Source organism: Siphateles boraxobius, unplaced genomic scaffold (assembly GCF_051911475.1).
Source record: "Siphateles boraxobius isolate OS27281-9 unplaced genomic scaffold, OSU_SipBor_1 96, whole genome shotgun sequence".
Taxonomy (NCBI): domain Eukaryota; kingdom Metazoa; phylum Chordata; class Actinopteri; order Cypriniformes; family Leuciscidae; genus Siphateles; species Siphateles boraxobius.
Window position 1 is genome coordinate 1847 of NW_027509226.1, and position 27173 is coordinate 29019.

Here is a 27173-nt window from a genome sequence, read left to right on the forward strand (position 1 = left end):
TCACAGTGTGACCCCGGCAGACCAGATGTCCACCTTAAACCCTGAAAACGTGTCCAGGCCGTTGGCGATCTCCGGCGGCTGAAAGGCTGGCGACCCCTGACTCGTGCGGCACGTGTCGTCCTCCGCGAACGGGTGGAGCGCCTGGAGGTCAGAGGTCAACATCTGTCACAGAAGCCATTTTACTCAGACATATACGTCACAATATGGAAGAAAAGACGAGCGCAACTTCTGTTCCACGCGACTTTAAAGATGAACTGAAAAAAACAACGTTGATAACGTGTGGTTTATGACAATTAAAAGTAAATTACATTAAAAAAAATTAACTAAAAAATATCAAAATAGCTTTTTAAGCAGCACAAAAATTGCGTTTGTTACGCTGGCAATCTCGATGACGTCACTGGCATGGTAGGACCTGCGAAGGTATATAGGCAACAGCTGCAGGTCCTATATACACACACGAAAATGAGTCATTTTAATGGCATTGGTTACGCATTGGAGCCTGTGAGGGACAGGCCAGTAGTATCTGACTACCAGCACATGACCAGTTTCAGGCTCCAGCACAGGATGTTTGGGGGAAGTGACAGGTGCGGGTGTGGGCGCGGGCGCTGCCGGAGCATGGACACTGCACCGGAGTCGATCTGTTGCAGAGAGGTCAACCTGGAACATTTATTGATTGTCGAAAATGCATCTTCATGCACCGTTCATTCGCACGCTGTGCGGTGAGAGAGACGTGTTGGAGGTGGCTATGCTATCTCTAAGGGATGTCCGAGCTGAGAGGCTGGAGCGCCCCATAAGTAGCTGGTATGTAACACTGTATTTTACGAATTGGCGACTGGGCTAGGCTAGGCTAACTTGTTATATCCTTTTCTCCGACTGTTTAGGTTAACAGCATACCGGCAGTTCACTCTTTGGGCGAGGGGGCATTTGGGAAGAGGAATAGGATACGGATCCCATCCTGTGCAGTGAACTAACGTTAACGTTACATCTTTTCCCCTCAGCCGAATATCAAGGATTCTAGTATGCGTTGGACTTGTAGCTAAATAAAACATTTGATGTCAGACGCTTCATGTACTCATTGACGTTTTCAACACATCCGTCTCTTACCTAGGATTAAACACTAGAAATCACGACTAGAATAATTTTAAATGACAAGGCAGGGGGTAGAGAGAAGCTAGCTCTGCTAGTGTTGGTTGGCAACGGAGTAACGTTCAGGCTGATTTATACTTCTGGACAAACGCCGGAGCCTCTACGCCGTAGACTACGCATTGCTTTTAATTTATACTTCTGCGTTGTTGTCCGCGTTGACGAACCGGTTGACGAACCGGCATGTGAAACCAGAGGGAGCGGTTTGAGCAGACCAATCACAGCGCTTGCGTCCGCGTAGAATTGACGCGTTGTTACATTTTGGAGAGGTGCACGTCAGGGTACGCCGAAGGGTACGCGCGCTACTCACAGCTACGTAGCTACGGCGTAAGTTCGACGCAGAAGCATAAATTGGGCTTTAGCCTACCATCGCCAGTGACGTAGCTGAATGTTGAAATCCAATATGGCGGCGCCCATGTAACAACAACAACATTTTCAACGTATCATTTTATCCCTTTTAACAAATTCTGCCATTTTAATAATTGTACCAATGAGAATAAATAAAATACATCTGTTATATCACCCTTTTTCAAAATTCAGTTCATTTCATCTTTAAGGCTGTCATCTTTAACGCACCGTGTCCTAACTACACACGCGACGCGCGATAAAAGTATCTTTTCCATGTTAATCAGAGTTTTTGTCCTAATCAGCGCGACACGCGACATCTATTTTAGTCACGGCTGGAACAACAAACAAGTGTGGCAATGATAATCTCAGGGACTGTTTATGTGCTTTATTTATGTTAAAAGCGTGTAATGTGACTGAATATCATTAGTGCTCCAGCTTTGGAGCTGTAAAAGCAACAATGGATAATTCACATCAAACATTAAACATTGAAACAAGAATGTTCAAACATGTGAGCAAACAAGTGTATTCTGTGACAAAGATTGTTTTAGTAACTCAGTAGCCCATGTATTTTTAATAATGTTTAAATGGTGTAATATTTGGATTTTATTAAGTATTCATTTTCTTGCGAGTGCCGTCAGGATTACTCTAGTGAGACTCCGCCCACACGCTGTTCTGATTGGCTGTGGGTTTTGATTGATTTTGACGCATCTCGCAGTCAGACTAATTATTTGTCGCTGGAATCTCATCGCAAAAGATTTGTCTTTTACAGACGCTTTTATCTAAAGCGACTTGCATTGCATTTCAAGGTACAAATTTTACATTCTTCTGAGTTCTCACTTTCATTGGGAATCGAACCCATGACCTTGGTGTTGCAAGCACCAGCGCTCTACTGTTTGATCTACAGGAAAGCTCAATGACGTCCACGCTGTGTATTGCAACAGTTCAGATCCGATTTGTGTGTCAACGCTAGGGGTGTGAACCTACACTGGTCTCACGGTTCGGTTCGATTACGATTATCAAGTCAACGATTCAGTTCAATTCGATTGAATTTCAATGCAATTTAAATTTTTACTCCAAAAGTGATGTGTGTGCGCGCGCGCGCGCGCGTGTTCGCCTGTTCGGGAAGTCGCACTGACAGAAACTGACATTCCAGTTTAAGTTTCAAGGGAGTAAAGCCTGTTTATGCCATTTAGTAAATGAAATTTTGTCAATTCAATATTTGTTGTAAAGAAATGTTCATTTAAAAGCAGCGCTCATTCATCAGTGTATAATGTTACCATAGAGATGCGAGCATCAACCGTCGCCGAGCCCGCTGTTGAAGGTAACGATCATCCATTTATAATCATGTGTAACAACACAGAATAATTGTAATTTGACCATCGGGTTCGGATACTTAAATCAGCTCTATGTGTGCGTGACATGAGCGCGCACAGCGTGTGTCTTCTCCAGGTCGTGCTTACCAGGTTGTTCATTAGAGCCGAAATGTGCCCAGATTAGATGTAGGCTTTTATAGTATTCAGAGCATTTTTAATTACTCGCACTCGCGTCTCGCCTCCTCTGCCATTGTATGCTACCGCAACAAAGCACACACGCGACAAATGACGTCAGAAAAGCGTCAGTATAACCGGTTATGGTCTATTACTGAACCGATACCGAATCGTCCTCGTCTGCATCGCGATTAGGGCTGTCACTTTTGTGAAAAAATCCTGTTCGATTTTTGAGACATATGTGTTCATTGAATCGATTGTAAAATCGATTTTTCCATGTCTAAAGACGTTTCCATTTTCAACACCAAATATTGGCAAATCCACGGACAACTATAACAGGCATTAGGACGAACGTAAAGAGGGCGCTTGAGACGCGCACAAGTCTTATAAATATTTCTGATGATTTATTGGCGTGAAGTTTTTTGCACAATGACAAACAGGGATTGAAATTAACACCCGCCAAATTCGGATAAAAATGAACTTTGGCGGGTTACGCTGTCATATCACGAGTCAATTTGGCGTGTTTCTATGTTTACTCACTTTGCTGGGGAAGTTCGTGTAAGCCAAATCTGCGTGGATTTAGCGCAAATACGCAACTCTTGAGTCCTCATGATATATTAAATACAGCGTATTGCGCAGAATCTGCGCATTTCTGGCTTGCTTGAACACACACGTCACTAAGCAACAAATAACGGCGCCCTTGTTCACTTGCACTGAGGTAATAGCAAATATTAAAAAGCATTTGGTTAACAGAACAGACATTGTTATTTTCCAACATCCAACATGTTCTGTGTACTGTATTAATCTGTCTACCTAAAACACATTTTTGGTTTAAAAAAAGGCAGTTAAAATCGATTCCCTATTTTCGTTTTCGAAACTTGTGTTGGTTGGTCCGATCGATTGTGCAATCGATTTTCGAACGTAAAGTGACAGCCCTAATCGCGATGCATCGTAGAAACGATTAATTTCGACACCCCTAGTCCACGCAGCTCAAAATTAGTGCAGTGTACCTTTTTAGGTACCGAACGAACTGCCTCGATACTATTGAGTATCGAAAAATGACTTCTTGTTCGGTACCAGATTTCGATACCTAAGGGGTTAACTCATCAACCTCAGTGAGCCAATAAGCAGTAAAAACAATATTTTTTTTGTTCCTTTGTGCACCTGCTAAGGAGGAGCATAGGTCAAGCTAAAAAAAAAAAACCCCAAAGTTTTTTTGAGGTAATGTGTTATGTAATCTTGTTAAAATGGATTTCATAAAATTAGTGTCGAAAAAAGTATCGTTCAGGAACCGGTATCGAAATCAAGGTATCGGTATCGAAATTTTTTGAACGATACCTAGCACTACTCAAAATATCTGCATTGATTTCTATGCCGTTTTTTAATAGGATTTTAAACCATATATGGATGTAGCTTGAAATGGATTTGTAATGTGATTTTTTGCTGTTCACATTAGCTAATTCTGATCGGATATGCACAAAAATCGGCTCACCTCCGCTACACCCAAGTCCGAGATCTTCAACGCCCCGTCTGTAGTGAGCAGCAAATTCCCTGGTTTAATATCTTTGTGTACAATTCCCTGGCTGTGCAAGTATTCAAGGCCATCCAGAAGCTGGCAGAAGTACCTGAAAGAGATTTTTATTTTATTTATATGACCTGAAAGATCAGCTTATTAATGCATTTACAATCTCCAACTTTACACCGGTCAAACGTTAAGAATATTTAAAGTCCCCTGTGGAGAATATTAAGTTTTTAATGTTGTTTATATGCTTTAGGACAAACCGTGTGCAAATTCATAAGTCGACAGCATTGCGCTGCAAAAATGCTTTACTAACTCAGTATTTTTGTCTTGTTTCCAGTCCAAATATCAAACATTTCTTAAATCAAGACCCATTTACTAAAGTAGAAAAATGACATAAGATTAAGTCTTGTTTTCTGGGGATATAAATCAAAATTAAGTGAGTTTTTGCTTAAAACAAGCAAAATTATCAGCCAATAAGGTAAGAAAAATAATCTTGTTTCTGTTTGACTTAACATTATTTTTCTGACCCCATTGGCTTGTTTTAAGCAAAAAACTCACTTCATTTTGATTAATTCCCCCAGAAAACAGGATATAATATCTCATGTCATTTTACTCATCTAGTAAATGCATCTTGATTTAAGAATTTTTTGATATTTGGACTGGAAACAAGACAAAAATCCTAAGTTAGAAAAGCGTTTTTTTATGCAGTGTGTTGAGTATTTTCTCCTTAAAACTGAACCAAAGAGTCTGATAAACACGTCTCTATGAACTTCAGTGGATGTAGGATTAAACTATCACTTCTGAAGTTAGTTAACCTCAGTTAAAATAGTCTTAGGCTAAAAACTAACATTTCAACGATTCAAATTGACAACACTGTCTATATAAAGACGATCTACGGTCACGAATGGAATAGGACGTGTGTCTATATATGACGTCTGTGGGAGATGAAAACAAATATCCAAAAAGCTCATTAAAATATACCGTAACAGATCATCGAAACTAAGTCCATTAAAGTGACAGATGATGTGTTATCAGAGCAGTGTGTGTTATCAGAGCAGTGTGTGTTATCAGAGCAGTGTGTGTTATCAGAGCAGTGTGTGTTATCAGAGCAGTGTGTGTTATCAGAGCAGTGTGTGTTATCAGAGAAGTGTGTGTTATCAGAGAAGTGTGTGTTATCAGAGAAGTGTGTGTTATCAGAGAAGTGTGTGTTATCAGAGCAGTGTGTGTTATCAGAGCAGTGTGTGTTATCAGAGCAGTGTGTGTTATCAGAGAAGTGTGTGTTATCAGAGCAGTGTGTGTTATCAGAGCAGTGTGTGTTATCAGAGCAGTGTGTGTTATCAGAGCAGTGTGTGTTATCAGAGCAGTGTGTGTTATCAGAGCAGTGTGTGTTATCAGAGCAGTGTGTGTTATCAGAGCAGTGTGTGTTATCAGAGCAGTGTGTGTTATCAGAGCAGTGTGTGTTATCAGAGCAGTGTGTGTTATCAGAGCAGTGTGTGTTATCAGAGCAGTGTGTGTTATCAGAGCAGTGTGTGTTATCAGAGCAGTGTGTGTTATCAGAGAAGTGTGTGTTATCAGAGCAGTGTGTGTTATCAGAGAAGTGTGTGTTATCAGAGCAGTGTGTGTTATCAGAGCAGTGTGTGTTATCAGAGCAGTGTGTGTTATCAGAGCAGTGTGTGTTATCAGAGCAGTGTGTGTTATCAGAGCAGTGTGTGTTATCAGAGCAGTGTGTGTTATCAGAGCAGTGTGTGTTATCAGAGCAGTGTGTGTTATCAGAGCAGTGTGTGTTATCAGAGCAGTGTGTGTTATCAGAGCAGTGTGTGTTATCAGAGCAGTGTGTGTTATCAGAGCAGTGTGTGTTATCAGAGCAGTGTGTGTTATCAGAGCAGTGTGTGTTATCAGAGCAGTGTGTGTTATCAGAGCAGTGTGTGTTATCAGAGCAGTGTGTGTTATCAGAGCAGTGTGTGTTATCAGAGCAGTGTGTGTTATCAGAGCAGTGTGTGTTATCAGAGCAGTGTGTGTTATCAGAGCAGTGTGTGTTATCAGAGCAGTGTGTGTTATCAGAGCAGTGTGTGTTATCAGAGCAGTGTGTGTTATCAGAGCAGTGTGTGTTATCAGAGCAGTGTGTGTTATCAGAGCAGTGTGTGTTATCAGAGAAGTGTGTGTTATCAGAGCAGTGTGTGTTATCAGAGCAGTGTGTGTTATCAGAGCAGTGTGTGTTATCAGAGCAGTGTGTGTTATCAGAGCAGTGTGTGTTATCAGAGCAGTGTGTGTTATCAGAGCAGTGTGTGTTATCAGAGCAGTGTGTGTTATCAGAGCAGTGTGTGTTATCAGAGCAGTGTGTGTTATCAGAGCAGTGTGTGTTATCAGAGCAGTGTGTGTTATCAGAGCAGTGTGTGTTATCAGAGCAGTGTGTGTTATCAGAGCAGTGTGTGTTATCAGAGCAGTGTGTGTTATCAGAGCAGTGTGTGTTATCAGAGCAGTGTGTGTTATCAGAGCAGTGTGTGTTATCAGAGCAGTGTGTGTTATCAGAGCAGTGTGTGTTATCAGAGCAGTGTGTGTTATCAGAGCAGTGTGTGTTATCAGAGCAGTGTGTGTTATCAGAGCAGTGTGTGTTATCAGAGCAGTGTGTGTTAGAGCAGTGTGTGTTATCAGAGCAGTGTGTGTTATCAGAGCAGTGTGTGTTATCAGAGCAGTGTGTGTTATCAGAGCAGTGTGTGTTATCAGAGCAGTGTGTGTTATCAGAGCAGTGTGTGTTATCAGAGCAGTGTGTGTTATCAGAGCAGTGTGTGTTATCAGAGCGGTGTGTGTTATCAGAGCGGTGTGTGTTATCAGAGCGGTGTGTGTTATCAGAGCGGTGTGTGTTATCAGAGCGGTGTGTGTTATCAGAGCGGTGTGTGTTATCAGAGCGGTGTGTGTTATCAGAGCGGTGTGTGTTATCAGAGCGGTGTGTGTTATCAGAGCGGTGTGTGTTATCAGAGCGGTGTGTGTTATCAGAGCGGTGTGTGTTATCAGAGCGGTGTGTGTTATCAGAGCGGTGTGTGTTATCAGAGCGGTGTGTGTTATCAGAGCGGTGTGTGTTATCAGAGCGGTGTGTGTTATCAGAGCGGTGTGTGTTATCAGAGCGGTGTGTGTTATCAGAGCGGTGTGTGTTATCAGAGCAGTGTGTGTTATCAGAGCAGTGTGTGTTATCAGAGCAGTGTGTGTTATCAGAGCAGTGTGTGTTATCAGAGCAGTGTGTGTTATCAGAGCAGTGTGTGTTATCAGAGCAGTGTGTGTTATCAGAGCAGTGTGTGTTATCAGAGCAGTGTGTGTTATCAGAGAAGTGTGTGTTATCAGAGAAGTGTGTGTTATCAGAGAAGTGTGTGTTATCAGAGCAGTGTGTGTTATCAGAGCAGTGTGTGTTATCAGAGCAGTGTGTGTTATCAGAGCAGTGTGTGTTATCAGAGCAGTGTGTGTTATCAGAGCAGTGTGTGTTATCAGAGCAGTGTGTGTTATCAGAGCAGTGTGTGTTATCAGAGCAGTGTGTGTTATCAGAGCAGTGTGTGTTATCAGAGCAGTGTGTGTTATCAGAGCGGTGTGTGTTATCAGAGCGGTGTGTGTTATCAGAGCGGTGTGTGTTATCAGAGCGGTGTGTGTTATCAGAGCGGTGTGTGTTATCAGAGCGGTGTGTGTTATCAGAGCGGTGTGTGTTATCAGAGCGGTGTGTGTTATCAGAGCGGTGTGTGTTATCAGAGCAGTGTGTGTTATCAGAGAAGTGTGTGTTATCAGAGCAGTGTGTGTTATCAGAGCAGTGTGTGTTATCAGAGCAGTGTGTGTTATCAGAGCAGTGTGTGTTATCAGAGCAGTGTGTGTTATCAGAGCAGTGTGTGTTATCAGAGCAGTGTGTGTTATCAGAGCAGTGTGTGTTATCAGAGCAGTGTGTGTTATCAGAGCAGTGTGTGTTATCTGAGCAGTGTGTGTTATCAGAGCAGTGTGTGTTATCAGAGCGGTGTGTGTTATCAGAGCGGTGTGTGTTATCAGAGCGGTGTGTGTTATCAGAGCGGTGTGTGTTATCAGAGCGGTGTGTGTTATCAGAGCGGTGTGTGTTATCAGAGCGGTGTGTTATCAGAGCGGTGTGTGTTATCAGAGCGGTGTGTGTTATCAGAGCGGTGTGTGTTATCAGAGCAGTGTGTGTTATCAGAGCAGTGTGTGTTATCAGAGAAGTGTGTGTTATCAGAGCAGTGTGTGTTATCAGAGCAGTGTGTGTTATCAGAGCAGTGTGTGTTATCAGAGCAGTGTGTGTTATCAGAGCAGTGTGTGTTATCAGAGCAGTGTGTGTTATCAGAGCAGTGTGTGTTATCAGAGCAGTGTGTGTTATCAGAGCAGTGTGTGTTATCTGAGCAGTGTGTGTTATCAGAGCAGTGTGTGTTATCAGAGAAGTGTGTGTTATCAGAGCAGTGTGTGTTATCAGAGAAGTGTGTGTTATCAGAGAAGTGTGTGTTATCAGAGAAGTGTGTGTTATCAGAGCAGTGTGTGTTATCAGAGAAGTGTGTGTTATCAGAGAAGTGTGTGTTATCTGACGGCTGGCGTCTCACCCGTGAGCTTGAAACACTGGAAATCTTTTCTCTGGAACGCTGTCCAACATTTCCTGCATCCCACACACACAATACTCCATCACCATATACGTGCGCCATACGTCAAGGAGCAAACAACCAGAACCACACATCAACTCAATTCACATTTAGTTGTATATAATTGTTTTTCACACTAAATACTCTGTGAAAAGACCAGTACAGTCAGCAGGGTTCGTACAGAAACTGTAAATAGGGCTGGGGCGGTATGGATTTTTTCTAACCGCGGTTGAAAAGCAAGATTTTCCCGCGGTATGGCGGTAAACCGCTTTAAATAGCAAGCCCCCCCAAACAGACTTTCGCGCACGCACCAGAAGTCGTTTTTGCTAGACAGACTTTGTTAAATATTGTCACCTAAATCCGAAAAAAACGAGCACAATTTGAAATAGTCAAATTTTCATCAAGCAGTAATTTGGCATGAACCAATCACTGAATAGATTTCCTTATTTAAGAATATTCTCACATACATTCGCATTGAATTCATCATTTTCAGGAGAATACATTATGATGTTCACATTGGAAATGAAAGATGAACACCTATTGCAACATGTCTTAATTACAAATATTATACTCCATATTTATGTTTACATAATATAGTGTTATTTTTTATTTAATCTATGTCGATTATATGAAGAGTGAACATCATGAGTAAGATAGGATCATAAGATGGGTCAGACACGATTTTGACCACTTTATTAAGTTTCGTTTTGTAGAAAGCCTTTCTTTAAATTAAATTTCGTTTTGTATAAATTCTACCTTAATTTTAATCACCGTTTCATTAACTAATTGCCTGGAATTAATAAATAAGAAGCAAATAGCAGACATATAATCAGGAGGACGTGGAAGCGCGGGTGCGATTTCTTGCGCGTGAACTGGAGCTCGTCTCATAAATGAACCGAAACTCGGCGTAGGCTGGGCCTAAATGTCTACTTTTAAACAAAATTCAAAACGAAATGTTAACATTTTAGTCTACAGTAGCCTAGTCAGGTAAGGTCAGGTTTGCCGATATGCGTTATAGGCTATTTACTTATTCATATTTATCCCTGTGTGCCGATCGTAGACGGAGTTCACTGCTGATATTCTGGGGATACAACATAGCCAATATACTAGTGACTTTAGCCTTTAAATATCTTTGCTGCATTGAATATTTCTAGAACAGCCGAGAGCTTTCTAGCCTCGCGACAGCAGCGCCTCGCATCGCTCATACACCTTAAAACAGTCAGCGCCGCGGATGCGGTTTCGAAAACTGATCAAAAAACGTTGGTGCGGGTGGATGGCGGACAGATGATGAGTTTAGTGTTGCGGTTGCGGATGAAATAATAATAGCCCATCCGCGCATCTCTAATACGAATGGAATGTTATTATGCGTCGTGGAACATCGCGAAAGGTCGGATTTGCTCCATCTTTTGATGATAAGTTTTGTTTAGAAAACCTTGAATCCATGTAAGACACAATATCATTAGACATAATCCATGTCATTAGAATCAATGAATCCATGTCATAGACACAACGTGCACACATGTGCAGGCCAAGGTTTTTTGGTTTTTTTTTGCGGTGACGAGCTCAGACCCGCGGTTGGAGTCACGTGACCGCGGTATTGCGGTAACCGTCCCAGCCCTAACTGTAAAAATAAATTACAGGACATTAAGCACTACTTTTTTGGTTTTTCAAGGACTACAATCAGAAGTCGTCGTTATCAAACAACGTCTTTAGTATTTAAGGATTTTTTCAAGTTACAAATATAAGGTATCATAAATACAACTCACAACATATATTTGTATTTGTAGTTTATTTAATGGCTATTACTGTTCAATAATTAATATTTTATATTATAAAGTTGGCGTACTTGGTATTGAGAAAAGGCCTGATGGGGTTTATCACACGGAGTGCAGTGTTAAATGGCAACACTTGATCCATTAATACTAAAACTTTATCTTCTATTATATATCTAAACAAAATACACGTCCTGCGTTAGATTAAACTGGGAAGAGTCATAGCACTTGCGTATCGTTTAACTACTATTGTTCTGTTTGGATAAAAGCGTCTGCTAAATTAATGATGTAAAATGTAATGTATTTTTTGCTGAAAAGATTGTGTAATTATTTTTTTTAATTTCATATATTGTATTTAAATAACTCAAGCACTTTTCCAAGTACCTTTTCGAAATATGGATGTTTTCAAAGGTTTTCCAGTCAAACTCAAGTACTTTAAGCACCTTTTACGAACCCTGAGGCAGAGTGCTAAACCATATCCCACAATGCAACACGCTTTACTTTCCATTACATTTCCAGTCTTGACTAGAGATGCACAGATATGAACATTTTGGCCGATACTATAACTCTTTATATTTGAACGCCGATAACCGATATATTGGCTGATAAATCTGAATCCAAATTTTTTTATTATAGTTTTTGAGCCTGATTACAAAAACAAAAGGTTCACCATTAAAATCCATGTCCCAAACACACAATTATAAGGATGTTCCCATTATAATTTTATGTAGCCGATATGACAGACTTGCACTTTACTGTATTTTCCTTTTTTTTTTAAGTGATTCCAATCATATTTCAAGCAATTAATAACCATCATGTTGAACAGTGCGCATCTGAAGAGTCTCAGTACGCTTGTGTTCACTTCAAACAGCAGAACGGGAGCAAGAAAAAGACACTGGAATTGAAAGCACAGCATTGTAGGTAACAGCATCTCGACACAGTAGATCCGCATCACTCACACACACACACACACACATTGTAAAGGATATATTTTCTGCTTCTCCTCGTTGTACAGCACATCCACCAGCTGGATGACGTTCTTGTGTTGTAGTCGTCGTAGAAGCTGAATCTCCCTGCAGGAAAACAAAACAAAACACAATATTTAATGCATCATAAACTCTGACAGATTATTCAACATGATGTCCAATCATGATTATGTCACAGACCTAAACACATTTATGACATATGAAAATAATAAAGGCCTAAATGATCACAGATCAGCTTGGTAACACAGTTTCTGGAGGATGTGCCACAACATCCGTGTACAATAATGTAAATAATAGTGACACCAGAATAAACATATTGATGATTCTGATACAGAATTATTTTAGATGAAAATGCTTGCACTCTTTCATTGACTAGACATATTTATAATAATATGTCACTTTATACTGGTTGTAATGGCGATCTGAGCCATTTTTCTTTCTTCGCCATTTCTACAAGGATGTAGCACAAAGGATTTGACGCGTGAATCCATAACCTGTCTTGTAAACTTTACTTTTTCGTTGTATTTTAAGAGAACTCAAGTACACAAAAAAAAGATTATACACTCATTCACGTTCCACTAAAATAAATTCGATCCCTTTCCCGGTAAACAGACGGTCTAGCACAAACCCTTTCTTCTTCCTTCAAATTATTACACGTGCGTAGGACATACAACTAATCAACTCTCACCATACCATAAAAATAACACAAAATATGCATTTATCAAAAAACAATCACTCTTAATATAAGGAAAAATTACAAAATAATTAATGTAGTTATGGCTTTAACACTGGTAACAATCAGACATTATCACAATAACCCACAAATATTCCCCCATTGCATTATTACATTATATTCAACAGTATATATAGTAGTTTAATGTAGTACTGACACTAATACTATGAAAACTTGAAATTTTTCTGAAAGTAATTTTTATTTTGGGTGAACTATCCCCAATACATAATATTGTTGCATTCTTGTATTGCGATATATTGTTACAGCCTTAATCTTTATAGTGAAAACAGTTCTTTTAAGAGCGGCTTTCACATCCGAGGAACGATTTATAGTTCCTAGTCGAGTCTCCTTCATTTCTACAGCGCTTTAACAATGTAGAGTTTCACAGCAGCTTTACAGTGATAATAGGAGATTACAGTAACAGAGATTGTACAGCAGATCTAGAATAAAGTTATTGTCCAGATAAAGTTAGTTTTGATTGATTCACTTCCGTTGTAAAGATCATTAGTTATTAGCTTAGCGGCCGCTAACACACACCGTTCTAACAGAAAACTCTTAAGTTGTCTCTACGCAAACTTTAAAAACACGAACCCGTGAGAACGCTGATGGCGTGCACATGCGTATTACGAGTTAATTCTATAGGTATGCGCGTTTGAATTATATGTGCGCAGGCATGTAGTCTTTCCCTACAAAACCAGCCCTCAACAAACTACTTGTCTGGCCTTGTCCTATAACTATTATGTTCACACCAGAGGAACTGGGAACAGGTTTAGTTATAGGAACGTCTTTTAAAGTAAGAGTCTAACCCACACAACAGGAACTACCAGTGCACTGAAAAAACTGAAATCTAAGAAAGAATAAAAAAATAAAAAAATCATCTCTAGAAAAAAAAGGGTTAGAAATTGTAACAAAAATTGATGTTCTTTGGTCTTGGCGAGTGAATTTGAGCTCATTTTGAGGTAGATTTGACCAGAAATGAGTGACAGCTAAAAAGTGCAAGTGTCTGTGCATGTTCTATTGTTGCGTTCATTTTAATAATTATATCACCCCTAAAAATTCTAATTTCAAGAATCTTAAAAATTCCCTTCTTAAAACAAGCAAGATGCACTTAAATCTAAGTAAAGTACTAAAGTTATTAATTTATTGGGTTGTTTTAAGAATTTACATATATTTTCAGGTTTTAACATTTAAATAAGCTGAATTTAAGGTTAAATATTCCAGTCTTAATGCAATCTTCACACAATTTTTGGTCTAGTTTTAAGATCCAATAGCATTTATTAGTGACTAGATATTTATGCCATTTCAAGAATTCTTATCAATTCAGTTTTGCTCACCCCGTTATCAGACGCTTTTGCTGGACTTTAGTGCACTTTACCTAGATTTAAATGCATCACGCTTGTAACTTGTTTTAAGAAGGGCATTTTATGCAGTGTGATGTAAGTGTACGCTGATTGGCTGAATGCATTCAATATGAAACATGAAAGTTTACATAGCCTATACTTTCCACAAACATGGAAAACAGTGGAGCAACACCAAAAGTCCAGGCACTTTTCAACCTTTACACTTAGAGGAAATCTAACGCAAGAGAAACATGATTATATATTTCTGCTCAACTAGTGACATTATGCTTCATCCACACGGCAAACACTATATTGTATACCGTTTACATCCTTTGTTTACCAGTTCTATCTAATAACATTAAACTGTGAAAAACTAGGAATGCACGATATATCGGCCATTATATCAGTATCAGCTGATATATGTTCATTTTTAATGTTATGGTTATCAGCCCTATAAGAAAATTTGCCCGATATGTTAAAGCCGATAAATAATGTAGTATTCCCTTCAGATGCGCACTGTTCAACATGTTGGTTATGAACTGCATGAAATATGATTGGAATCACTTCAAAAAGAAAAATATAGTAAAGTGCATGTCTGTCATATCAGCTACATAAAATGATAATGAGAACAAGGGCTGCACAATATCGAAATATCGCAAATGTATATATGGTCATTATGGTGATCTGCATATCGCAACGGCTTGCAATAACTGAGGTCATGAACAAAAGACTGATAAAATCACTCGCTGCTCTCGGCTGAATAACTTTCGTAGCTTTAATAAGAATCAGTATATATTTTAATTCATACAGTGAAAACTAAGCAGTGTTTTATTTTTACATTTGATAAATGTAATTTTAGTTTCTGTTGTTAAATAATCCTGATGACGGATAAGCTGAACGCTGTGGTTTACACTGATGTTAAAAACACTTCTTATGCGACAGTAAAACACTCAGAAGCTGTAGGGGTGTTTTCTCGTCACAAAAAGAATGTTAAACAAGTATGTAGGTCATAATTTTAAAGATAATTTGTTTATTTTACACACCAAGCATTATAGTCTCGCATATCGCATTATTTAATGAGTTATCACATATCGCATTTGTCTTCAATCTCGTGCAGCCCTAATAATAACATTATAATTGTGTGTTTTGAACATGGATTTTAATGCTGAGACTTTTGTTTTTGTAATCAGGCTCTCAAAAACTATATAAAAATTAGAATTTATTGGCCAATAGCCTATATCGGTTATCAGCTTTCAAATATTATATTAGTGCATCCCTACTAAATCTTATAAAAACTAAAAAGTACATTTGGCAGGACTAAGACTAAACAAAACTGCTGATGAAGTGAACAATGTTTGAACTTTTGTTTTTATTCAGACAGAATTTAATCTCACCGCAAGTGTGGATCCGGACACAGAGACTGTGATAAAGTATGAGGAAAGAGCGAGATATAATAATAATAATAATAATAATGTGTTGTGATCAGCAGAGAGACGGGCTGTGTTTCCACTCGACTGAAATAGCCTTGAGCTGATGCAAACACACACACACACACACACACACACTAGTGCATGCGCATGTGTGTTTATCAGCCATTTGACCCACTTGGACAACGACCAACCACACTGAGAAAACATGCTGAACCATTTACATTTACTTACTGGACTTTAGCCAGAAATGGCTTGTAAAAGCAAGACACAGGTGAACACGATAAACATTCACTAATAGATATCACCATAACCATAGTGAATTGCATGAATTATGAACTGCAAAAATGTTTTTGTATTACGAGTCTTCTGAAAAGTTGAGTTTGGCATTATTTAATTTAATATGCATGCACTACTTTGCATACATTTCCAGAACAGAAATCTGAACACTGGATAAAGTCAGGTTCAAAACTCTCGTTTGATTTTTGTTGACGTATTAAAGTAACAACAGGTAACTTTTCAACCTTCATAATACATTTCCAAGTCTCTTGTGATGGTACATCGACTTACAATAGTTTGAATGACACGTCTGCCATAGCCTGACGGGGTCTGTAGCGTTTTTAATTGTACTTTTAAACTTCGGGTTTCTGGTAGTAACGGGCGAACAAAGAGAACTACATAATTCGACTGCTTTACGGCGTATACGTCACTTCCACCACCACCCCCACTTCCTTAAAGTCGGACGTGCGAGCCAAATTTTATACAGTCATGGCCGAAGCAGCACAGAGAAAAAAGAAAGCAAAGGTTTTGTCGGAGGAAAGCAAAAAGAGAAAAAGAGAAAGTGATCGCATAAAAGGCAGAACGAGGATCAACATTGGGCCAGCTTTTTCTCGACAGATGCTGACTTGGATGTCATGCTTTTGGACCAGTAAGTATATTGCGTGCATACTATCTCTTTGTTTTTTTGGCTGCCTGATTATGTTATGGAAGCTATTTTATCCTCCGTTTATCTTCATGAATGAAGTAATGATAGTAGAGTACCGAATTATCAATCTGGTAGCTAGTAAACGCTATTCTCGTTCTTTTTCTTTTAGCATTCTCGTTCTGATTGGAACTTTGCAATCGAGGAAATGCAGATAGCAAATGTTTGACCTAAAAAGTGTAGTCTACTCAACATGTACAAACAAAGGAGGAAGATAATAATATTATCATTGAGTTCATAGCTTCTCATTTGTTACATGTGTAAAGTTACTTGATTGTGTAATTTCCGATTATTGCTAGATACAGAGGCAAACGGGATTCTTGTCGCAATTTTTTCGGATGACTAATTTCCACCCTCATGTTGTTCTTGTGCAATACTTCTGTGTGATTGCATTGAAGTATCATATAGATTCAGAAAAACGGTAACCAATAGACTAGGCTACTATAATGACGCTGGCTTGTAAAAGTGATCATCGCGATCATTTGTCGTTATAAAAAAAATAAAACACATGAAATTATATTCATATGACATGCTGAAATATATGCCACTGTACCTGGGATGAAGACATTTCACACACGCGAGAACACCTGCATGTGACCTCCTCCTATAGTGTTCAGGGCTATCATGGTTGTCAACAAATGCATGTGCATGTAGGAGGACAGTTTACGACAGTAGTAGAGGACAATACTGTTTCCCAACTGTAGGGGGAGCCCGAGAGCAAAAAACTACCTGTTGTTACTTTAAAGGGGATTTTGGATATGAATCAGTATATACTGTCAACAACAGACACACATTTTCACCATGTTATCAGGAATAAAATGTCACGCACACGTCTTTTAAATAATCTTTTTTTCTGGTTGTATTAAGTATCAATATTTCTCTTGACATCTCTCGTCAGTGTAATGCATTTATTTATTTCGACCAATGCATGCTGGGATTCCCTTCTTTAAAACAACGCACAAACACAAAGCTAATCAAAATGACATCATCAGGGCGTCTGATGTCACACTGAGCATGTAGGGCCCTCACTAGGTGACAGAGCTGCGTTCTCTGATGCTCAATGGTGATGATGATGCACTTCCTGTTTCCTGTCGCTCTCCTGTATTCCACTGACCTCGTTCCCGCTTGACCTTGAGAACCGCGGACTCGTTATGCAATACTCGTCATGTTCCAGTCCAGGCCTAATCACTGCTGTCAATCAAACACGCTACACACACACACACTTTCTGTCTGTAGCATGAAACTGCACATTAGAATTAATGTAAATGTCTTAAAGGTGCAGTGTGTAATATTTAGGAGGATCTGTTGTAGGGCTGGGCGATAAAACGATAACAACAGTTCGATACTTACACAGAATACGCACTATGCGTAACGCTGTGTATGCATTATAAAAATTAAGTGAGCATTTGCTTAAAACAAGCCAAATTATCTGCCAATATGGTCAGAAAAATAATCTTTATTAACATTATTTCTCTTTCCCCATTGGCAGATAATTTTGCTTTTTTTAAGCATCAACTCACTTCATTTTGATTAATTCCCACGGAAAAGAGGACGTAATATCTCATGTCATTTTACTCTAGTAAATGCATCTTGATTTAAGAATTTTTTAACAAAAATCCTAAGTTCGAAAGGCATTTTTGCAGTGCTGGAGGAGGGTAAGATGTTGAGTAATGCAAATTGGAAGTCATTTTTAAGTTTATTATTATTTATTTTGTTAAACTATATAATTTCAGAGAGATTTCAACTATGCCCTATGCACTTTTGAGGATGAACTTTTGTTTTTCTCTCGAGGTTAACAAATGTATTTTATTTATTATGCATTTGAAAAACATGTGACTTAAACTCTTCATACCTTCCTCATCCTCATGCATTAAAGCTTAAATAGATGCATTTCTTTGTTAAAAATGAAATACTTGAATATTAAATGTGTTGCTAATGAGTTGCTAGCCTAAGTGCAGATAAACCATAGATCTGTCATTGTTCTGTTACTAGTAGGGCTGCAACTAACGACTATTTTAATAGTCGACTAGTCACCGACTATTGAAACGATTAGTCGACTAATCGAATAATTATTACATTTTTGGGTTCTGGATGGCAGGATGTAGTGTGGATTGAACTGGGCTATCATTTGTTGAAACCCAGCACCATCGACCATGGAGAGCGGCCTCATATCATAGATCAGCATATCCAATACTGACTCAGCGAGGGCATTCGCCTGTTGTGGGGTGCACGTCTGCTTCTTTTGCAGAAAGGGGTCCATGCCTGGTGGCTCTCTTCTTCAGACTGCATGCATTTAATTTAAAATACTTTTGTCAGGCACAGTCGGGCATAATGTTAAATCCCTTTTTTTCTTCCTTTACCAAAAATACGCTTATAAAATGTACAATGTACATCCAAAACAAAACGTATTGGCTTCCATGTTATTTAAATCTCACCTCGGTGAGTCAAACATTCAACATTTCATTCAACTGTCCGACGTGCTTTCTCTTTAAATGTTCGTGCATCACCGAGGTGCTGCCGTGCTTTGCAAACCATGCAGGTAATCTTTTTATTCGCCGTATCCAGGCTAAAATGCTCCCAAACTTTAGATGTTTTGGTGCGCGCAGCTGCTGCGTTGGACGCCGCCATTTCTGTATGTTAGCGCTCAGCAGAGAAGCTAATGCGCATGTGCGACTCTCGGCAGAGATTGTAATGAAGAGAGATGCCTCGGTCAGAAAAAACATGTCTGGCGACAACTTCGACAATGAAATTCATTGTTGACTATTTCTATTATCGGTTTTTGTCGACAAATCGTTGCAGCCCTAGTTACTAGTCAGGACTGAGGTTTGCCATCATAGTTAGCCAAGAGCTACTAAAACATCAGTTTCATCAGTCCATCCTAGATTTCCTATTCTCCTGGGTGCACAAATTATATGACAATTATAATATAAAAATGTGAACTTATTGGTTATCGGTCATGAGAAGGACTTAATTATCAGTTATCGGTTAAAATTTTTCATATCGTGCATCCCTAAAATTAAGCATTGCTTGGTAATCGTTTAAGCTAAACTGGTATTTTGTAATAGTGTAGTCAAATTTAACATCTGACAGACTTTGACTGTATATTCTGAACGGTTTTTGCAGCGTCCCGTGTGATTCATCTTTGCGACGTGTGTGAGTTTCTGCATATGTAGCGTGTTTTAAATCAATAATTAATGAGTTTATTGTCAGATAGGACGCTGCCTTATAAGGGTCTCTCTCACGGCCAACACACTAATCGCCTAACAGACTTACTTTCAAGTTCCAACCAAGACAACCAAAAGACCAAACACACGTGTCCTGGCATGCGAGGGTTTTGAAGCCGGTCCAAAAGCTCTCGTCTATTTTAAGCAGAAGCCTAAGGCATCACTGCACATTATTTTAATTAATTCCAGGGCTCTGTGTGATTAAACTGCAGGAAGATGATATTTCAGAGCACAGGAGGAACAGAGTGAACACTGCCTAAAGATGAGGCATTTCTAAAGTGAAGTTAAAGTCGACATAATCCACAAGTTATTTCACTTCTGTCATGTGACGCGTATTGCTGAACGCTCAAAAAGGGAATGAAAAAAAAAACATTTGTATATTTTCTCACGGTTCACTAACTGTAGTCTAAGCCTGAGAACGGTTGCATTAAAATGACTAAAAGCTGCTTGACTATTGGTTTACGTTAACGAAATATGACTAGAGAAAAGTAAAGGCTGTTGTCTTCCCTTCTGCCAAATATGTAGGAAAACATCAACACCCATAATGCACTGGGAATGTTGCCGTCCGAAGCCACTCCCACAAGTCTAGATACGCTCACTAGAGTCGCCTCGTTTTAGTAGGAAATACTTCATAGTAGGGCTTGGAGAAGAAAAATCGATTCACCTAGCTATCACGATTTTTTTTTAAGATTTTAAAATCGATCTTTTTCTTACAGAATCAATATTAACTTAAATGGCTTTATTTTTGTCCTTGCTTATAGACGAGGTTGACAGAAGTCAGCCAGTTTAATTTCAACAGAGGATGAAATGTGTCGTTATCTATGAGTGTTGCAGGAGTCTCTAATATCTCTTTTCTCTCAGTGTCTGAAATGCTTCGTTTGAAGATTCAGTCTCTCTAAGCCCCACCTCTCTGAGAGCTGCTCTGCTCTGATTGGTCAGAAAGCAAATGCTCATTATTATATCTGAATCTCAGCTCGATCACTGTGATAGAAACAGTAACGATGCCGTGGGTTTTACCTTAATCTCACCAAAGTGGATTTGCTTTGTCATCAGAAAACAGCGTCCAACGAACAACACAAACCAAACTCTTCCAGTCTCAGATAAAGTAATGTTTGAGGACGGGGCTAAGAGACGCTGCTCAACCAATAAAGACCAGAGGCTGGGCATTTTGCAAATTAGTTACTAGGGCTGGAGGAAAAAAAATCGATTCACCCAACTATCACGATTTTTTTGTTCACGATTTTAAAATCGCTTTTTAAATTCCAGAATCGATATTAATACAAATGAAATAGCTTTATTTTTATGCTTACTTATAGACAAGGTTGACGGAAGTCAGCCAGTTTTGTTTCAACAGAGGATGAAATGTGTCGTTATCTATGAGTGTTGAGTGTTTAATATCCCAAGTGTACACGTGAAAGTGACGTGAGACTGAAAGCCCTCGCGCTGCTCATATACTGAGAGAGAGATAAGACAACAGAGCTGAACGATTATCTTTAAAAGACTGTGATCTCCATTCTAGGGCTGTCAACTTTAGTCGTTTAGTCGACTAATCGGTCGATGCCGTCTTGGTCGACTGACATTCTTATTGGTCGACCAGTTGTATTATTTTTTTTTTTTTTTACCAATAGAAAGAAATTTTCATTGATTTACTCCTTCCTTTATAAGTAGTTATATATTACTGTATTCTAAATATAATAGCATATGTTTTATCCCCAACTTTAAATGCTTTAATTTAGGCTATTTTGTAACAGCGCCACAGTTTAGCGCACCACGTGGAACACTCGGGAACCGCACCTGTGGCTGACTCCACTGCTGCTTAGCGCTCAGTAAGCAATATAGGTAGTTTTGCTGTATTCATTCAGTTAGAACCCTGCTTGTTTTGGCTTTAGGGCCTGTTCACACATCACGTCTTTTGCACGCTCAAGTTCGTTATTTCAAAAGTAGGCGCGCTCATAATGGAAGCGACGCAGTCGCGGTGCGACGCGCTCGTTTTTTCCAAGCGCATCCGCGCCGCATCGAGATAAAAACATCTCAACTTTTCAGAATGCCGCAAGCGTTTTCCTTGCTGTAACGGAGAGCGCAGCTGATGGTTGTGCTTAGCACAGACGCCTCCGGAAGGCGAACGCCCTAGCGCTTTGGAAAAAGGAGAACACGGCGCGCCCTAGCGTTTTCTACGCGTTTTTAGCCGCTATATGTGACAAAATGTCCACGAAATCTTTTGTCTGGCTGCATCCCTGCAACCTCCACCCCTGCAGAGCGCATGTTTTCCAAAGCAGGAATTAGTGTTAACAAGTCGAGGAGCCGTCTCTTACCCAAGAATGTGGACATGTTAGTGTTTTTGGCCCACAACATAAAAAAGGTGGACTAGGGCTGCAGATCTGTAAGTAGCCTTAACGGCTTTATTATTTTGACTCAATAGATAAGATTGTGTTTTCTTATGTTTTTGTTTGTATTTCTACACTTGACGCGTTTGAAAATAGCCTAAATAATGTAAAAAAACGAAAATAAACCTATATGCCTTCCTACTATAGGCTGCTTTATAATTAGGATTGTTTTTTAGGCTACTTGGGTTTTATGTGTGTTTGTTTTAAAACGCCTAGATCGGCTGGACAAAAGTTAACCCATAGCTTTAAAAGTAAAGAAGAATATACAGCCTGTATAAACGAGAGCTTTTGTTGGGATTTTTCATTATTTGGCAGTAGCAGTTATATGTTGTGTAGCGTGTGGTGTGGTCAGGTGCGCGATTGTGACTGTCACTATAGACTAGAGCTCCTCACTTTGCAGTTAAAAAAAATCACTTAATTTTCAAAGAATTGTATTATTATTATAGTTTTATGTATTATTGATGCTTTTTTGTTGTTGTTTTATAAATGCTCTATGACAATTGTTTAATAAATGTTCAATCAAAATGCAAAACAACGCGTCTTTTTTTTTTTTTAGTCGACTAATGGTTGCGCAGGACAGGACTTTGGTCGACTAAGGATTTCTTTGGTTGACTACAGCCCTACTCCATTCAAATACACACGCAATCTTACGTTTCGTCTGTCTATTTAAACTTGACAAATTCATATCGCAACATTCAAAGCTGTGTTGACGCTGAGCCGGAGAGAGTCGTCATGAAACCGCTTCAAAAACAGTCTTTTCAACCTCATAGTACCATTATTTCTGTGACGCAATAGTTCACAATATCATAGAAGTACATTTTTTATTCGTTTAGCTGACGCTTTTATCCAAGGCGACTTACAATTGCTATATTTCAGAGGTCGCACGCCTCTGGAGCAACTAGGGGTTAAGTGTCTTGCTCAGGGACACATTGGTGTCTCACAGTGGATTCGAACCCGGATCTCTCACACCAAAGGCATGTGTCTTATCCACTGCGCCATCACCAGCCCTAGTACTGGGATAAAAGTTTAAAGTAAATTAAAGTACTCAAAATAGAGTAAATCAGCTTTTGATACAAACTTGGCTTACACAAACCATGTGTAAATTCATTTTCTCCTTAAAACTGCAGTGAACCAAAGACAGTCTCAAAAACTCTGTTTGAAATCACTGGTGTTTCTGACGTCACAAACTACCTTGTAACCAATCAGATCAAAGTGTGATCGTCAGCGAGTGGATCTCTGAGTGAGTGGATGAGTGAGTGGAGGCGGGGCTCATTTGCATATTCATAGAACCACGCATACTAAATGAGGCAAGGGTGTCGAGTTACATTCAAGATATTTTAAAAGGAAAAATCATTTAAATATGTCATTTTGGTGAAGATGAGTTTTAAGGGATCAAATTATTGACTACAGGGTGACTTTAATAACCCTCTGTCGATCTGACTCTCCACGGGCAGGAATACACAAATGTATCGGCCAAAATGTTCATATCAGTGCATCCCTAAAATGTTTTAGTGGCTCTTTAATGCGTCTTAGATCGTTGTAGAACCGATAATCTCTTCCGATCTACTACTAGATACAGCAGTAAATAAACATGGATGAACATCAGAAGGTATGTTGAAAGATACAGAACAACTTATTGAAATCAATCAAGTCTCGTGTGATCAATATCAAACTGAATCGAGATCAGAACTGAAACAAACTTGGTGTGAACGGGCCTTTAATTTTAAACCTACAAGTAGGCTATATTTTTGGGGTAATCAAACGCAGGCTAATATAATTAGTTTGTGCATTTTTAGTTTAGCCTTTAGTCAATTTAAAAATAAAAGCATTATTTTTGTTTTTAGATTGTAATGTTACAATGTTAGAATGTAATGTGATTTTAACCACCTTTTTGCATAGCCTACATTACATTCACAATATTTGTTTCCATATCCTTCAATATCAACACGGTTTGTAGGATATCATTGGGCAGGATGTGAAATAACATTTTTTAAAATAAATACAGATTTTCTTTAAATAAATATCGATTTTCTTTAAATAAATACAGATTTTCTTTATCCAAATAGAAAAACGTAGAAAGTACCGAGATATATATACGTATAGTATATCGCCATTTAACCAAAAAATACGAGATATGATTTTTTTGGCTATAGTCTCATGTAAGCAATATCAAACTGAATCGAGATCAGAACTGGGTCAAACTTGGGCCTTTAATTTAGACGTCATGTCAACGTTACAAGGAAGAAAGGAAGGCGCTCTTACTTTTTCACATTGGCCTCTCCGTTGGGAATCCTCCTGAGTTTCTTCTTCTTCAGGATCTTAACGGCTCTGCGACACAGAGTCTCGGAGTCCAACATCTCCTTCACCTTCCCGTACGATCCCTCCCCGAGCAGATCTCCCATCAGGTACTTCCCGATTAGCTTAGCGCGCTTGCGTCGCGGCTGGTAGATGACGTCGGTGGAGTCGATGCGGTGGATGAAGGTGTCCATCCCCATGAGCTCGTTCTCCGTCAGGTACTCCAGATGCTGGAGCTCTCCTCCTACGCTCATCTTCCCTCTTTCCCAATCGCTCGTCGTCGGGAATATTTGTATTCCGATGCAACGGAGGAGCAGTTCTGATTGGGGAGGACCAGTCAGTAGAATAACATCACGAGCGATAAACGCCTGTTAAACCGCAGCATCGTGTTTCGAAAGCTCTAAAACGTAAACAGTGTGTTTTATAGCTTCCTGGTTTTTTAGTCAAGGTTTAATTATCCGACGTCTGGATCTCTGGACATCTCTGCGTGAACACGATCAAACCCACGGGCTGATGGGAAACACGGCTCCGGAAGCACGCGAACAGAAACGAGGATTAAGGATTTCACTTCAGCATGACGGGAAATCCGTGTACAAGATCCTAAATAAAGACCTACAAGAAAGAGAAATAAGACGCAAGATTAATCAAAGACCCTCATGACACAATCTGCTTATGATGAAGTGGTGACACAGGCCTCAAAGTTTACAATTATTTTCATACATTCAAACTTGTATGTCTAAAATATAAAGCTAGGAAAAGCCAGGATATTGTTTAATATATGATTGTGTTTGGCTGAAAGAAGAGTCATATACACCTAGGATGGCTTGAGTGTGAGTAAATTATGGGATCATTTTCATTTTCTTTAACCATCTTAAATTGTGAAACACACGCAAGCACATTTTCTGAAACATTAATTATATTCCAAACTGGGGCCCGCAAGAGAATGGAAAAACACACAGTAAAAAAAAAAAAGATAAAAATATTTAATGAAGAAAAGATTAAATAACTAAATTTGATTACAATAAATGGGTGACTGACGGATAAGGATTCAAAATGAGAAAAAAATAAAACTGGCAAAAAAAATCAGATTTTAGGACTTTCTATACTTATAGAGTATACTTATAGTCTTGTGTATGTAATGCAATGACATGTACACATTTCAAGAATGCAATTAACCCTTTTTTTGGCGAATCAGATCTTTTTCCCCATGAAAATTTCATTCCTGGGTAACGTAATGAATTTTTAAATGAATTACATTTCTACAATTGTTGGCATACATTATGATTTAAATAATAATGAAATAAATAAATGCATAAACCTTGATTGAAATAAAGAATATATTTGAATAAAATGAAAAATAACCGATTTAATTTAATTAACATTAGATATTATAAAATTTGATTTAAATAATACACCAAACAGTGTGTAAAAAAGTAGCCTAATAACGTAATGTAACAGAAACTAAACACTCATATTTTATCCATATTTATAATATTAATCATTCACAGTATTAATGTTATAGATGTCTTTTGAATTTAAGGGTTTAGGGGCTCCATGGCATTTAAAAGATTGAAAATCCCTTAATTATATTATATTACACTGACTATACCATGTAAACAGTGTATGAACATACAGCAGCATTACTGTCTGACACCATATATGAACCATAGAACTGTTTTGATCAAGTAATAATAATAAAACAGAGATACAACACACAATCCAGAAAAACATCCACCAAACGCAGTCAGGACTGTATGGAAGTCCATATCTGCCACATAATAGAACAAAATGTGCTTTGGAATTTCTTCATAATAAGATAAAAAGTCATATTTGTTTAATAAAAAGTTGAACACATGAGATTACAACATATTAAGGCATAATTATAGCTTGCTGAGTCATAATTTAGATTTTTGGATCATAACTATGACATATTAGTCGAAATTATGACACTAAATCATCGTTATGATATTTATTAAAGTCAAAATTATGATTTAAAGTATGATTTTGTCCTCATGTGGCGGAAATGATCTTCCATACTACTGACACCATATGAAGTGAAGAGAATGAAACAGATGTTTGATGATTGATCGATCGATCATCTGATCATGTAATGCGGATAATCGATCACAGAACGCAGCTTCGCACAAACACTCGCGCGTCGTGCTGAGTTAATGCGTGTTATCTGACGAGTAATGTGAGGGATTTTAGTGACAAACGCGATGTTTGTGTCGATGGAAACGAGTGTTTTATCAATAGCGGTTAGCGGTTGCGGCTAACACACATCCCTAACAGAGATCAAGCTAATCAAACACACTGACCTGAAGCTGCTCTCATCAGCACAGCTCGATGACGGACTGGAACTCAAGCTTATGTTCCTGTTCTGCTCTTCAGTCGTTTATTTTCTCGCGTCTCGTCTGTTCTTCACCGCTGCTGCTGCTTCAAGGCTGCCGCCATCTTGTTTACCTCCCTCCCCTCGTTTAAACGCGCATGCGCAGAACCGTGAACGCGCTCGCTAGCCTCCAGCAACACTCCCCTCGGACCGGGCGCGCGCAGTTTTTACTTTTTGCTAAATAAAAATAGTAAAAATTTTATAGTTAATTATCAATTGATATTATAAGAAAATAAAGGACTAAAATCAAAAGATATAAATAAACTTAAATATAACATCAAAATGTTTACATATTTTAGCCTGCATAATATACTAAATTTAACTAAAAATAATTATGTTACAAATTCACATTTAATAATTAAAAAATTGAATAAAGCAAAAGATAGAAATAAAGTTAAATAAAACATTAAATGTTTACATGTTTACATAATTTATTTTATTGATTTATTTTTACTGTATTTTAGCTGTTCCTTTAACTCGCTTACAGAGCTTTTTCTTCAATAGCTCCAAAATTATGGAATTCTTTACCAA

The 27173-nt window shown here is 38.7% G+C and overlaps 1 protein-coding gene across 1 annotated transcript; it reads right to left on the reverse strand.

The window, feature by feature from the left end:
• On the reverse strand, positions 1 to 26755 carry LOC143733303 (serine/threonine-protein kinase STK11-like). Its single transcript, XM_077224965.1, has 6 exons — positions 26572 to 26755; positions 24221 to 24865; positions 11872 to 11955; positions 9075 to 9164; positions 4471 to 4603; positions 1 to 141 (listed from the first exon to the last, which is right to left on the reverse strand). Exons 2-6 carry the CDS (start codon positions 24505 to 24507, stop codon positions 1 to 3), a joined length of 735 nt encoding a protein of 244 aa, XP_077081080.1. The 5' UTR covers positions 24508 to 24865; positions 26572 to 26755.
• Between the last annotated feature and the right edge of the window lie 418 nt (positions 26756 to 27173).

What these genes read in the sequence shown, in the direction of transcription:
- LOC143733303 (XM_077224965.1), bottom strand. Translation starts at nt 24,507, where the DNA reads ATGAGCGTAGGAGGAGAGCTCCAGCATCTGGAGTACCTGACGGAGAAC. An exon ending in GGAGAGGCCAATGTGAAAAA is followed by an intron (nt 11,956 to 24,220) that starts GTAAGAGCGCCT and finishes GTTTTCCTGCAG; the next exon opens with GGAGATTCAGCTTCTACGAC. An exon ending in AACGAGGAGAAGCAGAAAAT is followed by an intron (nt 9,165 to 11,871) that starts ATATCCTTTACA and finishes CGTATGGCGCAC; the next exon opens with GTATATGGTGATGGAGTATT.